We start from the raw sequence: 18,844 nt of genomic DNA, 5'->3' as shown, positions 1-18,844 counted from the left end.
GCAAACGTTATTATTATTATTATTATTATTATTATTATTATTATTATTATTATTATTATTATTATTATTATTATTATTATTATTATTATTATTATTATGTATGCATGGTTAAAGAATTTAGAAAAAAATACAGGTGTAGAAAGAGATATTTTAGGAAAATGTTGTCCAAGAGGTTGTTGATAGTTGCTGGATTTTAGAATTAATAAGGATAAGACAGTTCTTTTGGATATATGTTTAGGAAGGGAATTAATTGTTGGAGTAACATGGTCCCCAAAAGGTAATTCTTATAATGAGAAAAGAAAAAATGGACTGAGGAAAATGTTTCGATAGGTGAGTTGGATATTATAGTATATCTGATATTTCTTTAGGCAGAAGTCGAGATGAAGTGGTAAGGGTATGGCTGCAAATGAAGTTTAAATATATGTAAGTGAAAAGAAAGAAAATGTATTATAAGAAGAAGAACGTTTATTAAAGCTTGATATAAGAAGTACATTTATTTAAGTAATTGCAGTCCAGTGTAGTCGTAGGGACAACAACCGAGAGTATTTGTAGGAATAGGGGACTAATAATAAGGAACAATACTAGTTAGTGGTAAGATGTACAAAAAGACGTAGATAAAACTATTCAAGATGGAATTGTATAGAAGAGAATATCATGTAGCAGAATAAGACCATCTTTTGCGATCGTATCTCAACTAAGCGTTTGACTTCGTTGCTTTATGGTTGTAACCAATTACACATTACAAATCAAATAACATATTCAACTGAATACAAAATTTAGAGAGAGAGAGAGAGAGAGAGAGAGAGAGAGAGAGAGAGAGAGAGAGAGAGAGAGAGAGAGAGAGAGAGAGAGAGAGAGATTACGATGTCTGATTTTGGGCAAACGTATTTTGGATTAAATGATATTAGAGTACCTTACTACCTTGTTCTGTAACACAAGCATTAAAGGCGTCTAGCAATAGACCATTTGAAAAGCCTTGCTTAGAACTAGATTGTTGATAGAATATTTTTTTTTCTTACGATATACAGGTAAGGTATTCAATCAGTTTTAAAGTAATAAAAAATCTTTGTAACTATTGATTCTACATTGTAAATATATTTCTTAATATTCACAAATAACAAATTTCCAATTTATAATGGAAATTAGAAATGAACGGAACCAGAGGCAAGGTTGACTTCGACGGCTCGACACCGTCGACTTACAGCTGATTTTTGTTTAGCCGTGAGAAATTAGAATCGTCTTGAAGATGCTTAGCTATTTTGGAGTAGATAAGCTTTTCAAGTTAGTACGTTTGATAAAAGCTCATGGAGGCATCAGAGGATCTTTGTACCAGATGTACAGGTAGAGAAATTCAACATATTCTAAATTTTTGGAAGATATAAAGAACTCAGATTGAAGTGATCTAACCTACCTACGTTAGTTCTAGATTTAACCCAGAGAATTTCCACTGTGCACTATAGGTATTTCTTAAGGTTTTTGCAGCTTCCATTCCTTCCTTAGATGCACTTAGCTTACTTTTTACCTCATTCATTTTGCTGTCCAACTTCTGGGTAGTTTGCATCATATTGAGTACAGCATATTTCAGTAAATACTAACCATTGTATGTAACTTTGCGTGAATGTAGTTCGTTGGAACAGTTGTAAACAGTAAATATATGATTATTTAATTTGTAGACAAATACATGAACCTTATATTTTAACTAATTTGTAGACAAATACATGAACCATATATTTTTCCTAATTTGTAGACATACATGAACCATATATTTTTTTTCCTACTTGCTATCTTGTGTTTTATGCATTTCTGACCATGGTTATTGGGGAAAACCATCGTTTCATGAGTTTTTGGACCCCCTTATACAAAGACAAGTATGGGGGACTACAGTGGGAAACCGGGGTTTTTTTGGGTAGGGGAATTCCTAAAAACGAGTGATTTGCAGCACTGGTAATGGTCAGAAAGGCAAAATAAACACTAGTTAACCAGTTAAAAAAGTTTGATTCATGTAAGTGGCTGAAAATTCAAGTATCATAATTATCTAGGTTTTACTTCGTGTCCTTCTAATGGATTTTGCTCTGTCGTGCATTCGCTTTGCTCGCGGAAAAAGAAAAACTTCAAGCCCCGCATGCACTGGCAAGCGTTTAATGTTGAGCTGAGTTCGCAATCCCCATGGCACATTATTTCGGGGTTATTTTTTACTTTCACGTGGGTAACCATAGCTATACACTGAACGGAGAGCGTTTCCATCCTAATTAATTAGCGACATAGATGAATTACAATAAATTTTGAAGTAGATTGTACTTCCCGTCTTTATGTAATGGTGGTTTAAGTCAAACTGAAGGGAAGAGTGGAAAAAAATGGCTGTTGTTGAACAACATCCTGGAACTTGTGCATAGATATTAGGAAGCTTCTAATTGATTAAAAAAGCCAGGCAATGATTAAGTCATACTAAAAATAGAAAAGCTGGTCAAAGCGAATGCAAGCAATGCATGCGCAGTTACCTCAGTAACTCGACATCAGTCTCCCAGATGTAAACAATGGACTTAGAGTGAGATAGACTTCACATTTTTAATAGACCGATACACAAGTTATGCCCCAGCCCCCATTAAACATAAAGAGAAAAATACCAAACTAGCCAGCACTTGTCCATTTCTTATAGCGAATTTCAGTTTCGCTAGTAGTTAAAGTATAATATATTAACCTTTATGAGCTTTTTTATTACTTGTCAAATCAATTTTATTTCCCTTTTTCTCTTAGCATTGATAAATTTATAGAAAAACACAGGACAACATTTCTAAGAAAAAAAAAAAATTTTTACTCTAGTAAATGAGGTTCTTTCAACAAATTTGACATTTATTTCCACAGTAAATAAGCCATTATACTGTTATGGGCCCCCCCTCCCTAAAGGACACAAATGGGAACCTGGGATTTTAGGTATGCAAAAACAGGACAAAACTTGATTATTTCACACTTTTGAGATTTGTTAAAGGGTACAGAACATAACAAACTCCCGTAACATAACCTAGTGGTTCCCAGGTTACAATCCATACCCGGGGCCGGACACCTCTTCCCAGGTCGCAAAACGGGATTATTTAACACTCTTGAGATTTGTAAAGGGGTACAGAACCCAAGAAACCCACTTAACTTAACCTAGTAGTTCCCAGCCCATAACCCCTAGCTGGGGGCAACCCCTCGGACCCCACGTCCCAGATCACAACCCCTAGCCTGGGGGCAAATCCCCCAGGACTCCCCTTCTCAGGTCACAAACTAAGAGTAAATCACAAATAAATCCTTATATTATGATAAAGTAAATCACAAATAATTCCTTAGCTTATGACTGAAAACTATGTCTCTTTTTCTTTTGTCTTGGCAATCTTTACAGAAGCGTTGTATTAGTGAAGTTTGTCCCGTGTATTTCTATAATAACAAATTTGGGAATAGATTGTACTTCCCTCTTGTCCTTTCGTCGCTACGGCCGTTCCTGTTGTAGTCGATCCTACAAATAGCTCCACAGCTCTCGCAACACTTTTCCCTAAAAATTAGATTGTCTTTGAGCATATTCAATCAGTAGTTCAATACCATCACCAGAAATATAATGATAAAATACTTCATAACCAACATTGCACTGCACACAATCCGTAGAAATTGGGTTTATGTCAAAATTAACACCAGCAGGACTGCCTTTGCCTTTGCCATTGCAACAACAAAACTAAATACAGGTTTGTTCCAACACAGAGTACTTACCTAGAACTACTTTCTTAGGAGTTACTGGTAACTCTTTCCCAACCGACCAGAATTTTGTGTAGTTTACCCTATCCCCATTTTCTATGGGTGACCTCAGACGGAGTGATACGCGCCCTGAGGCGACCCGGGGTCGGAGAGCATGCTAGTTCAGGTCGTGCTCCTCAGTAAGTTTCTGGTCGCGACGTGATTCACATCTCGCCGCCCTCTCTCTTACCCAGTGCGACCCTTTGTGTCCCCGACCCTTTGTGTTCACCACGTGGTTCCTGTGCCCGTATCCTTACCCTTTTCCCTTGTGTCCCTGTGTCTCTTGGTGTGTTAGTGTTTTCATTATGGAGCATCCCCGCCGTTGCCCTGGGCCTGTGGCTGGTAAATCTTGTGGGGCTTTCCTTTCGAAGCCCGAGGTTGACCCACACTCGCATTGTTCGTCATGTAGGGGCAAGGTATGCACCCCTACCGCCACATGCTCGGAGTGCGAGTCGTGGGGCAAAATCCAGTGGGTCCTTTATGGGACTAAGAAGAAGAAGTCGGCCAAGCAATCGCCCAAGAAAGCTACCGTGTCCTCTGCTTTGGTGTCTCCAGATGCCTCGTCGGAACGTGGCTCCCTTTCATCTTCCCCTACCCAGAGTAGGGGATGAGGTAATTCCATTGGGGGAAGCGGCCCATTGTCCTTCCCCAGGAGTCTGAATTACCTGTGGGGGAAGCTACTGATGTGATACAGGCATGTGTGGGGCCTGAGGGAAGTGCGGGAGTGTGTGTGGGAGACGAGGTCCTGGTGCCCGCAGGGACCGTCTCTACCGAAGACCCTATGTGGGGGAAGTCAGGTACTATCTCTTCTCCCCCATCTTGGGCATGTGTTTAAGGTACTTCGGCCGCCGGGGGGGCGATGCCGAGAAAGGCCATTCGTTGAATTCGGACCCCGCTGTTTGGGATCTCCCTAGAACACCCTGCAGGTGGCCCTTCAGGCTAGAAGAAGAGTTTGACCATTGGATCGCCCGGAAGAACGTTCCTCGGTCCTCCCCGCCGCCCTCGGCTATGCTTCCGCCTGTCTTCCTGCAGCCTGCGGAACCAGAGGTTCGTCGTGGAGGCCCCCTCGCGGAATTGGATGTCTCAGGTGGTTCGGCTAATTCCCTCTCCTCCTCGTCGTCTTCCTTGTCCGCAGATTCATCGTCATCAGAGGACGGTACCAGGTCCGCGAGGAGGAAACGCGAGAGGTCCAGGAAAAAGAAGTCCCGCTCCCGTTCAAGACAGAAGAAGGAGGAGTCCAGGCCATCTAAGAAGAAGGCGAAGAGGAGTAAGTCGAAGGATTGGGTGAGTATCACGGTGCCCCGGAGCGAGCTGTTTAAGGTCACCACAGCCGCGGCCGCTTCCGGGTGGCTCCCTAGAGCCTCGTCCTCACCGTCTTTCCCCTCTTTCTCCGCCTACGGACAAGAACCTCACCGAGGGAGGCCTTTCCAAGCTCCCCGTGATGCGCCTAAGTTGACGAAGGCCTCCGCTGCCCCTACTCTGTGGAGGGAGGCGCGCCATCAGGTGGAAGGCGTAACGCCAGCCACGGGCTCCTTGGCTGACTTCATTAAGCTCCAAGGGCGCCCTACGGCCAGGGATATTCCCACAGATGCGAGGACGCCCACAGGGCAAGGTAATTCCATGACGGATATTTTCGCCTCTGCGGGTCCGCCCGTGACACGGGCAGGCCCGTCCAACGTTACCCCCCCCCACCGTCACCGATGATACTCGTGCGGAGGGACTGGTGACAGAGGCCCTGGTTGAGGGAGGAGAGTGCTCGTCCGATGACCTCTCCTCCTACCGCAAGGTGTTGACCCTCATAAGGCGGTACCATCGGCTGGATGAACCCATGCCCACCACTGAACAGGCCTGGCTCTCCGGACTTAGCAGGTTGGTGGAGAACCCTTCACAGCAAAAGCTCTCCTTAGCTCTACCCTTAGCTCCTGACGTAAAGCTGGGTATGGAGCATATTGACAAATTCTTGGACGGCCTGGCGGACACCCTTAGGAGTCAAAGTGCCTCGAAGCTGCTTCCAGGACTGAGGGCACGGAAGAGGTTTTACGTGCTGGAAGGTCGTCGGGGAGGACCCCGCTCAACGGAGTCAGCCATCACCTCGTTGAACCAGGGTGCCGCTGAAGACAGAGCATCCACGGCCCCTGTGTGTTTTTCCCCTTCGGAGACCTCCATGATGGAGGACATGGCCCAGGACTTAGTTTACGTATCCTCCTGGTTGGACTGGTGGGCCTGCACGTTAGTTGGCTTTCAGTCCTCTCATGATTTGTCCCTACCAGAAAACCAAACCTTATTGAGAGAGCTGATTAGCTCAGGGGGCAAAGCCCTAAAATTCTTATCCTATCAATCCCTTTCCCAGGCTACCAATTGGGTCCTGAGGAAGAGAGACACTATTCTCAGCAAATTAGTGAGGAAACTCCCTGACCGGGAAGCAAGAAGATTGAGAAATTCCTCGATCTGGGACGAGGCAATCTTTCCCCTTAAGTTAGTGGACGAGACGATGGAACGGGTGAGGAAGATGAAGGACGTGGGTGACCATAGACCTCCCCCAATGAGGCGCCCACCTCACAGGAGACCCTCCGTGGACGCTCCTCACCCTTCCCGTTCATCCCCGGCCCAACCTAGAGGAGAGCCCCCTTTGGCTCCCTGGCTGCAAACAACTCAGCCCCCCCCATAGAGGTACCACAGCACCCCAGTCTAACTTTGGACCGTCCTTCGGGAACTCAAGAAGAGATCGGTCCGGACGCCCCTCCAGAAGGAGATAGGAGGCGAGGCCCCCTACTCCTACAGGAGCCTCAAGTAGGGGGATGCCTCAGACACTCTTGGCAAGCATGGCGGGATTACGGTGCGGATCTCTGGACGCTGCCAATCCCGAAGGAAGGTTACAGACTACCCTTCTTAGCAGAACCTCCCCCGCTTATCCCAGCCCTTCAGGTGGAGTGGTTGATACCCAAAGACCCCTTGAAACGGGCAGCTCTGCAGGAACAAGTGTCGTCCATGATCTCCAAGGGAGCGTTAGAACTAGTCGAAGAGCCCGGCCCGGGGTTCTACAGCAGGCTCTTCCTGATGGAGAAGGCGACAGGGGGATGGAGGCCGGTAATAGACCTGTCGGCCCTCAACAAGTTTGTGGCGAAAACCGAGTTCAAGATGGACACTGCCAAGACAGTGTTGGCCGCCTTGAGGGAAGGGGACTTCATGATATCCCTGGACCTCAAGGACGCCTACTTCCAAATCCCCGTCCATCCCTCCAGCAGAGAGGTTTCTCAGGATAAAGTGGGATTCCCGAGTGCTACAATTCAAGACCCTTTGCTTCGGACTGTCGACAGCTCCTCAAGTGTTTACAAGAGTCTTCACGACGGTCTCTGTATGGGCACACGAGCAGGGAATCCGTCTGATCCGGTACGTGGACGATTGGTTGCTTCTTTCAGCCTCAAAGGAAGAATTGAAGGAACAGGGCGCGAAGTTACTTCGTCTCTGCGAGGAGTTGGGCATCACGGTCAACGTAGAGAAGTCCCAACTGATCCCCTCCACCATCCTGAAATGTCGAGATGCAGTAGCTGAGAGATTCCATCAGAAGGTCCCTAGCGCCGAGATCAATAGGCTCAGACATTCCTCCATGGAGGGGTCTGTTCTTTTCGAGCCTAAGGATGTGGAACATGCCACTAAGAGGTGGAGGAAGTCTCATCAAGACTCCCTCCTTTACAGGGCTTTAACATCCAAGCCCTATAAGCCTCCAGCACCACAGCAGTCCCGTCCTGCCAAGACCACTATGATGACAACAGCAGCGAAGACGATGGTGTCTAAGCCCTTTCCTGTCAAAGAAAGGAAAGGCAAAAAGTCCTCCAGGGGAGGCAAAAGTCCTAGAGGGAGCAGCCGAGGCTGCAACCGCTAGGATAGGCAGTCCCCCTGCATTTCCACCAGTTGGGGGATGCCAACAAAGTTGCTCAAACAGGTGGAAGCAACTCGGGGCTGATTCCTGGACAATCTCCGTGATCAGTCTAGGATATTGCGTCCCGTTCATAACATCTCTACCTCCCCTGACGACATGTCCAGTGTCATTGAACTCCCTTGCCATGGGATCGGCAAGGAGGCAGGCCTTTCTGGCAGAAGTCCAGACCCTGTTGAAGAAGGGCGCTCTCCAAGAGGTCCTCGACGGATCCCCAGGCTTCTTTAGTCTACTCTTTCTTGTAAAGAAGGCGTCTGGAGGCTGGAGACCAGTCATCGACCTCTCAGCTCTGAACAAGTTTGTCAAACAAACTCCATTCAGCATGGAGACGGCAGACACGGTCAGACTAGCAATAAAACCTCAGGACTTCATATGTACACTGGACCTAAAGGATGCGTGCTTCCAGATCCCAGTCCAACTGTCTTCAAGGAAGTACTTAAGATTCTGGCTGGACAACAGAAGATACCAGTTCAAGGTTCTGTGCTTCGGTCATTCCACAGCACCACAAGTCTTCACCAGAGTGTTCATCCTAGTATCATCTTGGGCACACAGGATTGGCATCCGTCTCCTCCGTTATCTGGACGACTGGTTAATCCTAGCAGACTCGGTGTCAACCCTTCTTCAACACCAAGATAAACTTCTGAGACTTTGCCAAGATCTGGGGATCATGATAAATCTCGAGAAGTCGTCCCCGCTGCCCACTCAAAGACTGGTATACTTAGGCATGATTATAGACACCAATCTCCACAAAGCCTTCCCATCAGACGACAGGATAGCAAGGCTGAGGAAGGTCACAACACCTTTTCTCAGACGAGAAGAACTTCCAGCCCAATCGTGGTTACGTCTACTCTGTCACCTTTCATCGCTGGCCCGTCTAGTTCCCAATGGTTGCCTCAGGATGAGATCCCTCTAGGGGTGACTCAAGTCCCGGTGGAACCAAGCTTACGACTCTCCGGACATCCAGATCCCCATCGGACCTGCGGAACTGACGGACCTCCAGTGGTGTGTGGCAGACGAGAACCTACGAAAGGGAGTGGATCCTCTCGCCCTCCCCCCGGATTTGGTGCTGTTTTCAGATGCTTCATAAAAAGGGTGTGGGCCCCACGTGTTGCACCACACGACCTCAGGCCTCTGGTCAGAGTCAGAAAAGTACCTCCACATAAATCTCCTAGAGATGAAGGCCGTCTTTCTAGCCCTTCAACAGTTCCAACAGTACCTGGCAAGTCAATCTGTGGAGGTGATGAGCGACAACACCACAGTAGTGGCCTACATCAACAAACAAGGAGGTACTTTTTCGCAGCAACTATCCCATCTAGCAGTAGAGGTACTGAGATGGGCCGAAATCCACTCGATACCACTATCGGCACGCTTCATTCCGGGCAAGAAGAATGTGCTTGCTGACAACCTGAGCAGAGCATCTGAGATAGTGAGTACCGAGTGGTCTTTTGATCATCTAGTAGCCAACAAAGTCCTGACTTTGTGGGGTTCTCCGACTGTGGACCTTTTCGTAACGGCCCTGAACTTCAGCCTCCTGCTGTACTGTTCCCCAGTCCCAGACCCCAAGGCTCTCTGTCAAGATGCTTTCCAACAACGGGGGGACAACATAAATGTTTACGCCTTTTCCCCGTTCTGTCGGATGAGGAGGGTACTCGACAAGACCAGAACATTGGTCAATCTTTCAATGATCCTCATAGCTCCGCTATAGCATCACAAAGAATGGTTCCCGGACCTTTTGCAACTCGTAACATCCGCCAAGAGAACTCCCTCCACGACACAATCTACTCAAACAACCACACGCCAACATCTTCCACAAAGCCGTAGCTTCACTACAACTTCATGCCTGGAGAGTATCCAGCTTCTCTCTGAGAGAGGATTTTCGCAACAAGTTGCAATCAGGATGTCTGGGCACCTGCGGAAGTCATCAGCAGCAGTCTACCAGGGAAAGTGGAAAATCTTCTGTGGTTGGTGTCGTGGAAGGGGTATCTCTCCACTCGATGCCATATTGCAGCATTAGCGGAGTTCCTCGTGTATTTGCGTGAAGAAATGCTCCTATCAGTCTCGCCAGTGAAAGGCTATCGCTCAGCCTTAAGCCTCGCCTTCAGGCTGAAAGGAATGGATGTTTCTGCATTGCTAGAACTTTCTCTACTCATATTATTATTATTATTATTAAATGCTAAGCTACAACCCTAGTTGGAAAAGCAGGATGCTATAAGCCCAGGGGCCCCAACAGGGAAAATAGCTCAGTGAGGAAAGGAAACAAGGAAAAATAAAATATTTTAAGAATAGTAACAACATTAAATTAAATATTTCCTATATAAACAATAAAAAATTCAACAAAACAAGAGAGAGAAACTAGATAGAACAGTGTGCCTGAGTGTACCCTCAAGCAAGAGAACTCTAACCCAAGACAGTGGAAGGCCATGGTACAGAGGCTATAGCACTACCCAAGACTAGAGAACAATGGTTTGATTTTGGAGTGTCCTTCTCCTAGAAGAGCTGCTTACCATAGCTAAAGAGTCTCTTCTACCCTTACCAAGAGGAAAGTAGCCACTGAACAGTTACACAGCAGTAGTTAACCCCTTGGGTGAAGAAGAATTGTTTGGTAGTCCCAGTGTTGTCATACGGAGTTATGAACTTACCTGCCCTCTGTCGGAAGTGAAACCTCCCCCATGGAACGTGGTTCAAGTATTCAGGTCTCTTAAGAGACTTCCCTATGAACTATTACGCCAGGCATCAGATCGCCACCTAGCCTGGAAGACGGTGTTCCTGCTAGCTTTGGCCTCGGCCAAGCGAGTCAGCGAACTTCATGGTCTCTCGTATGACATCGCCCATTCAAGGGGATTGGGGGGAGGTAACATTCAGCTTCGTTCCTGAGTTTATTGGTAAGACTCAGAACCCGGGAGTAGCGGATCCTTGATTTGACTCATTCCAGATTTCTAGTCTCCGTACTATAACAGGTGACCCAGATCATCTGTTACTATGCCCAGTACGGAGCTTGAGGCTGTACCTCAAGAGAACATCCGCAGCCCGTCTTCTTGTGCCAGCACTATTTGTCAGCACAGGAAGGACTAAGGAGGGTCACCAAGAACACCATCTCTGCATGGATTTGCAGGGTCATTGACCTGGCACTGAATCCAGATCCTCCTCCGTCATGTTGCCCCAGAGCATATGATGTCAAGGGCATAGCTACATCCCTGGCCTTCAAAAGAAATTTGTCAGTGACGCAGGTTCTTCAAGGTGGGGAGTGGAAACGGCAAACCACGTTCACATCCCACTACCTGCAAGACGTGACCCACAGGAGACTCGATACTTTTTCTATCGGTCTTGTGGTGGCTGCACAACAGCTGGTTTAAAACCTCAAGTCCTTATTGGACAAGTAGCAGAAGGTTGGGGGCATTGTTACCTGGTTTTAGTCTGCATGAATGAAAAGGTTTGACTGGCCCTTATTCTTTTCTTCATCATCCCCTCCCTTGGGGAAAGCAGCATCCTGGGTTCTCTGCATAGCTGGCCTCAAACCACTGCAGGTAAACCATGCTCCCTTGTGTTCCTAGTATTAGTATTAATACTGTTACGTCCCCATACCCTGGCGAGGTGGTATTGGGAAAGTCCTGGTTACAGTTTTTCCTTCTAAAGAACTCGGAATAACTTTACCTGGATGGTAACACTTCTTCATACCTTCACACACAGCTTGCGTAGGCCGAGACCTTGCGTAGCAAGGTTTTAGCGAGGTGCAGGGACTATTTTTGAGTACCGGCATACTCAGATAAGGAGCCCCCAGGTAAAGCCAAAAGCCAGATTGGCAAGGCACCCCTATTAAATAGCATGGTTTGTATTCCAGTTACGGAACAAATGACAAATTCGTAGATATTGGGATAATCCTAGTCTACAAGTTTCCATCCAAAGAATTTCAGAACAACTTTCTAGGACGAGTCACACTTCTTCATACCTTCACACACAGCTTGCGTAGGCCGCAGACCTTGCGTAGCAAGGTTTTAGCGAGGTGCAGGGACTCCTTATTTCTTGAGTGCTAACACACTCAAATAAAGAGCCCCCAGGCAAAGCCAAAAGCCAGACTGGCTGGAACGTCCACCCTTCCTAATGGGTGAGTCACACCTATTAAATAGCGTGGTTTGTATTCCAGTTACGGAACAAATGACAAATTCGTAGATAATTTGTATTTATCCTAACTATACAAATCTTAGCTATTTAACCAAACTTGCCCGCCAGCCCTATCCCCCTTGAAGTCCTAGCTCCAAGCAAAGTGAGCTCAAGCACAGGTATGTGAGAGTGGGGCGTAACAAGCTACCCTCCCCTACCCCCGCTAACTAGCGGTGTGGGTAGTAAACCCTCGTTAGAAATTAATGGCTCGTCATTTCAGCTACGCCGAAAGTAATACCCTATTAAATAGGTAAGGTTTGTATAGTTAGGAAAAATACAAATTATCTACGAATTTGTCATTTTTGCCAGCAGTTGTAGTAATCAATTTTTAAGATTCTAAAAAATTACAAAATGGAAGTTATTAGATAATCCTACATCCATATTTTATGATTAAGATATAATTTTTTTTGCAGATGTGATTCTCTGAAGGATGGCACCTTTGTTGGGGAAGATGAAAATGGTAATAAATATTATCAAAACGACAAGCTGATGCTTGGTAAGTGTAGCATGCTATACATTTGGTTTACACTCTTGCAATTCTATAGTTGAGCTTTTTATGACAACTCAGGAATTTACTTTTTTATATAGATATCTATACAGTACTGTATAAAAAAGGGCAGTTTTTAGATTCAAATTTATTATCAGAACTTTTTAGATGATACATTGTGTGTTAAATATTACAAAATACAATACTGTAGTGTACTTGCTTACTTATTCAGGTTATGAAAACATGGTGAGTTATCACAAATCAACAACTTATACTAGTATGACTTAATTTCCCCCTTTTAGCTAATGAAATTACAGCCATAAACATTTGTAAGGAAAGTTTGCTTTATTTTGTGTATAGTACAGTGTGTAACATTTGAAAGTCACATAATTTGATTATCAAGTTCATACGAAGGGTAAAAGGGAATTATGGTAGAGAGGTAACAGCTATAACAATGGTCACGGGTTCAAAGGTTTCATTATGATGGTTTTTCTTTGTGATAGCTGGCTAAAGTATGAAAATTAAACCTTTAGACTTGTTAGCTATGGCTGTAGTTCACAAAAAAATCGAAGTGTAGCTGAAGTGTTTCCACATTTCAACAATTGATGAAAACCTGATTGTAGTTAGGAAAGCCTGTGGGAAGGCATGCCATCTTTTTGCCTTTTACTTTTCATCTGTTCCCTTTTGTCCTTTTCCACCTGGCTGTCAAACCTCTTCTAGTTTACCTTGCTCCCTTTTTAATTCTTCAAAATAATAAATTCTTATTTGTTCTGTAACTGGAATACAAACCATGCTATTTAATAGGGGTATTACTTTCAGCGTAGCTGAAATGACGAGCTATTAAAATTTAGCGAGGGTTAACTACCCATACCGCTAGTTAGCAGGGGTAGGAGAGGGTAGCTTGCAAATCCCCCCCCCCCCTCACACCTATGATTGAGCTCACTTTGCTTTTGGCTTTGGATGGTGAACGGACATTGCCGCTCTTCATCCTCACCTTGTTTTGGCAGCCATTAATCTGTTTTCTGCTTTTTGTTTTCTCTAGTGTTTGTTTGGGAAGTTGACTTCTGTGACCATGCGCACCTGCCCTGGACTCTCCGGCCGCCCTTGTGGAACTTTTATGTCAGCGGTGGAGAAAGATCCTCACATCCTTTGTCCTATATGCAGAGGTCAACGGTGTGATAGTCTAAATAAGTGTACTGAATGTAAGGACTGGTCTTTCTCTCAGTGGGAGAGCTTTGGGCGACGGCGGAAGAAGAAGTCTAAGCGGGATATTTCTCCTTCGAAGATTCCTTCCAAGGGGGGAAAACCCAAGGCCTCTTCTTCCGTCTCCCGACCCTCCTCCAAAGCTCCTACTTGTTCGGCCTCTTACGAGAGACCGTCGAGTAGTAGCGTAGACCAAGTAAAATGTCGGCCATCCTTGGTCCTCGAGAGATGGTGTTACTTCCCCTAGCGAAGCGACCCCACCTCTCTCCCTGGGTGAGGCCTTGTCACTAACCCCTTTGTTGTAGATTTGGTCTTCCTTGGGGCTAATGGGTCCACCCTCCAAGGAAGCTTTGCAACAGTTCATCCGTAAGGGTGCTTCTGTTCAGCAGTCATCGTTGCGGTCCGTGGTAGATCCTCTGGCCCTCGTCGACGTTGTAGTGTCAGAGGTGTCACACATGATGTCATCCGACTCTTCTGCTCTTCCTTACTCTCTAGCTGTTGCTGCCGACTTAGTTTCCCCCATTCCTGAACATCTTTCAAGGGGGAAACTAAGTCCGTCTGTCTCTCCTGTGAGTGTTTCTCCCCCTCAGGGGAGTTCACTCAAAGAGACTCCTCTTTGGAGGACTGTTGCGGCACGATCAGCTTGCTGATCCAATGGCCCCTAGAGGGCCCCTTTGTCGGAAAGCTCGCCCTCCACTTCGCATTAGAGGTCTCCCTTCACCGATGGTGAATAGGCGCCACTTTGGTTCGTCTGCTTCGTCTTCGCAGCCGTCCCCTTCAGAGGACCCTCTGCTGCAGTCATCTGACCTTCGACCTTTACTGCTCCTGCTACTAGTCCTGTGACTTAGGTCCAGGACCTCTCTGCGGATCATTCGCGATCCCCTTCAGTGGATGCTCGCCCTTACAAAGGGCACATCCCAGTTCCTGACCATCCACCCTTCAGACATGCCGACCTTCCTTCACCGTTCCTGTCCCTGGTAAAGCCTCTTGAGGCTCTACCAAAGTGCGCAGCTGCGCGCCATCGCCCCGCAGCTCGCCAACCTACAGGACATCAGCGCTCACCAGCAGCTTGTCATTAACCGACTGCGTGTCAGCGCTCTACAGCGCTTCAGCGCGCCCCTTCACCTGCTCGCCCTCATAGACGGCAGCAACATCATGCGCCTATGCACGTTCTCCTGCGCGTCAGCGTTCTCCTTCCCGCTCTGCGCCCACGGTCGCCTGTGCGCCCTGCGCTCACACGCCCAGGGTCGCCCATGCGCCAACGCCCTCCTGCGCGCTTGCGGTCTCCTGCGCACCTACGATCTACGCGCCAGTGCTTTCCCGCGCGCCAATACTCACCTACACGCCAGCGCTCTCCTTAATGCCAATATTCTCCTGTGCGCCATCACTCTCCTGCGCGCATGCGTCAGCACACACCTACGTGCATGCAACCAACACGCGCAATCCAGTGCTCACCTGCGCGCCAGGTCTCTCCCGCGCGCCAACACGTGCCCACACGCGCGCACTAACACTTGCCAGCGCGCCAGTTTTCGCCCTCCAATACTCTCCTGTGCGCCAATAGGCACGGGCGCAGGAACTACACCCGGCAAGGTCACTGTCGCCTCATTACCCTCCCCGCAAAAGCATTTCAACGCGCCCTGTGGGAGAAGGGAAACAGGCACCAATAGAGGGGTTCAGGATCCCTAAACTGCCTTCTAAGGCGGACCCACCTATTACGGTGACTTCTCGTAGAGAATCTTCGGTCCCTTTCCCTTCAGGTTCAGTGCCCTAGTCAGAGCTGTAACACAGGCATTCAAGCCTACCTTGTCCGGCTGCTCGTTAGAGTAGCCTGTAGCTCTCGACTCGCGAAACAGAACCATGGCTTCCTCTACCCCTTTTGAAGAGGAAAAGAGGAGTTTCCGACGCGGTCACTTCCCCAATGGTGAAGCTGACTCCGAGCAGATCATCAAAGATAGTCCCTCCAGTATCTCCCCAGGGATACTCTCCATTCCTGTCTGACGAAGAGGGTACTCGACCCCCTCCTTCACCAAGGGAATCGCGTGAGGAGAGGCACTCCTCCATTCCACCGTTGGAGGAAACCTCCCTTCACGCGGAAAGTTCCCCTCAGTCAGAGATCAGGAGGGACACAACACACAGGCCTTCGATGTTGGAGTTTGGCAGAGTCTTGGAGTCTTACCTCCTTTCTCGGAAGGAGTCCAAAGACTCCAAGACTCTGCCAAAGTCCTCTGCCAAGACTACAAGAACGGAGACAGCCAGCCACTCGAGAAATGTCCGCGACTCGCCCCAAGTAGAGCTCTTGGGGATAGAAGATGGAGACTTCGCTGCAAGTCCAACTTCTAGAGGAAAAGTACATGCATTCTGGCAGGTTCTGATTCTGATGAGGGTTCTCAACAGGTTTTCCGACCTAGAGATACCCCCTCGAGAGGGCAAAGACACTGTCTTAGACCGCTTTTCGGCACTCTGAAACCCTCAAAGACCAGTGCAGCCCTGCCCTGGTCTCAGGGGTTGAAGGGTACCAGGAATAAGATCGCCCAACAGCTCTCCGACTTTGCCTTCTCCAACCGTGCCGGCTCTACGATCAAGCTCCTCCCACCTCCTCATGTACAACAGAGGAGGTACTTTGAGATCCATCCTGGAGGAGCCCAGTTCAGCTCTTCCACTTCACCACTCTCTGGAAGAGCTAACCAGGGGAATCCCTCTTGAGAGATTCTCCATCCGGCAAGTCTCGTTCTCGGCGGCCGAAGTCCTTAACCAGGAAAAGGTCACTAAGTATGCGATGCAAGCTACTTCATGGCTGGACATCTGGTTAGGGACCTTGGGAATCCTGGTACGATCCAAGGATTTCTCCATGGAGCGTACCAGGAAGGCAGTGGAGACCTTTCTCCTTTCAGGCACTCGCACGATCGAGTTTCTTGCCCACCAAGTTTCGAACTTGTGGACAAACACCATCTTGAAATGTCGAGATGCAGTGTCTGAGAGGTTTCACCAACAGGTCCCCAGCGTCGAGATAAATAGGCTCGGACATTCCTCTCTAGAGGGAGCACACCTGTTTGAGCCTAAGGACGTGGAACTTGCTGCTGAGAGGTGGAGGAAGTCTCATCGAGACTCTCTCCTCCATAGGGCTTTGACATCCAAGCCCTATAAACCTCCAGCATCTCAGCAGTCCCGTCCAACCAAGACCACGACGACAAAATCAGCAGCGAAGACAGTAGTGTCTAATAACCCCTTTCCTGTCTAGGACAGGAAAGGCAAAAAGTCCTCCAGGGGAGGAAAGAATCCTAGAGGGATCAGCCGAGGCCACAAACACTAGGATAGGCACTCCCCCGGCATTTCCAGCAGTGGGGGTGATGCATACAAAGTTGCTCAGACAGGTGGAAGCAACTCGGGGCCGTTTCGTGGACAATCTCCGTGATTCGTCTAGGATATCGCGTCCCATTCATAATATCTCTCCCTCCCCTGACCAGGTATCCAGTGTCATTGAACTCTCTTGCCATGGGATCGGCAAGGGGGCAGGCCCTTCGGGCCGAAGTCCAGACCCTGTTGAAGAAGGGCGCTCTCCAAGAGGTCCTCGACAGGTCCCCAGGCTTCTTCAGTCGACACTTTCTTGTAAGAAAGGTGTCTGGAGGCGGGAGACCAGTCATCAACCTCTCTGCCTTGAACAAGTTTGTCAAACAAACTCCATTTAGCATGGAGACGCAGACACAGTCAGACTAGCAGTAAGACCTCAGGACTGCCCAGATCCCAGCCCATCCGTTTTCAAGGAAGTACTTAAGATTCAACCTAGACTACAGAAAGTACCAGTTCAAGGTGCTGTGCTTCAGTCTTTCCACAGCACTTCAAGGTTTCACCAGAGTGTTTGCCTTAGTGTCATCTTGGGCACACAGGATTGGCATGTGTCTCCTCCGATATATGGACGACTGGCTAATCCTAGCAGACTCGGTGTCAACCCTTCTTCAACACCGAGACAAACTTCTGAGACTACCAAGATCTAGGGATCATGGTAAATCTCGAGAAGTCATCCCTGCTTTCTACACAGAGACTGGTATACCTAGGCATGATTATATACACCAATCTTCACAAAGCCTTCCCATCAGACGACAGGATAACAAGGGTGAGAAAGGTCGCAAGACCTTTTCTCAGACGAGAAGAACTTCCAGCCCAATCGTGGTTACGTCTCCTCAGTCACCTTTCATCACTGGCCAGTCTAGTTCCCAATGGTCGCCTCAGGATGAGATCCCTCCAGTGGTGACTCAAGTCTCGGTGGAATCAGACGCGCGATTCCCCGGACGTCCGGATCCCCATGTGATCAGCGGAACTGACAAACCTCCAGTGGTGGGTGACAGACGAGAACCTACGAAAGGGAGTGGATCTTCTCTTCTTCCCCCCGGATTTGATGCTGTTCTCAGACGCTTCAAAAAAAGGGTGTGGGGCCCACATGCTGCACCACACGACCTCAGGCCTCTGGTCAGAGTCAGAAGAGTATTTCCACATAAACCTCCTAGAGATGAAGGCTTGTCTTTCTGGCCCTTCAACAGTTCCAACAGTTCCTGGCGGGTCACTCAGTGGTGGTGGTGAGCGACAACACCACAGGAGGTACTTTTTCGCAGCAACTATCCCAGCTAGCAGTAGAGATACTGAGATGGGCCGAAATCCACTCGATACCACTATCGGCACGCTTCATTCCGGGCGAAAGGAATGTGCTCGCCGACAACCTGAGCAGAGCATCTCAGATAGTGAGTACCGAGTGGTCTTTGGATCATCTAGTAGCCAAAAAAGTCCTGTCTTTGTGGGGTTCTCCGACTGTGGACATCTTCGCAATGGCCCTGAACTTCATGCTCCCGCTGTATTGTTCCCCTGTCCCAGACCCCAAGGCTCTCTGGTAAGATACATTCTAACAATTGTGGGACAATATCGACGTTTACGCCTTTCCCCCGTTCTGTGTGATGAGGAGGGTACTCAACAAAGCCAGAACATTGGTCAATCTTTCAATGACCCTCATAGCTCCTCTATGGCATCATGCAGAATGGTTTCTGGACCTTCTGCAGCTCCTAACAGAGCCCCCCCAAAAAATTACCTCCATGACACAATCTACTCAAACAACCACATGCCAACATATTCCACAAAGCCGTAGCTTCGCTACGACTTCACGCCTGGAGACTATCCAGCATCTCTTCTCTCAGAGAGGATTTTCGCATCAAGTTGCGACTAGGATGTCTGGATATCTGCGAAAGTCATCAGCAGTAGTCTAACCAAGCAAAGTGGAAAGTCTTCTGCGGTTGGTGTCGTGGAAGGGG

General features: G+C 47.8%; 1 protein-coding gene across 1 annotated transcript in view; it reads left to right on the top strand.

Annotated features, from left to right (window-relative positions):
• Positions 1 to 1,159: 1,159 nt before the first annotated feature.
• Positions 1,160 to 18,844, top strand: part of LOC137640232 (probable NADH dehydrogenase [ubiquinone] 1 alpha subcomplex subunit 12) — a 34,897-nt gene continuing 17,212 nt past the window's right edge. The window contains exons 1-2 of the mRNA XM_068372800.1: positions 1,160 to 1,341; positions 12,274 to 12,356. Of these exons, the coding sequence (XP_068228901.1) occupies positions 1,247 to 1,341; positions 12,274 to 12,356 (178 nt within the window). The 5' untranslated portion in view covers positions 1,160 to 1,246. The remainder of the gene's footprint in view (positions 1,342 to 12,273; positions 12,357 to 18,844) is intronic.

Source organism: Palaemon carinicauda, chromosome 4, assembly GCF_036898095.1.
Source record: "Palaemon carinicauda isolate YSFRI2023 chromosome 4, ASM3689809v2, whole genome shotgun sequence".
NCBI lineage: Eukaryota > Metazoa > Arthropoda > Malacostraca > Decapoda > Palaemonidae > Palaemon > Palaemon carinicauda.
Note: the sequence above shows the minus strand (reverse complement) of the source record. Positions and strands in the feature narration are given on the sequence as shown.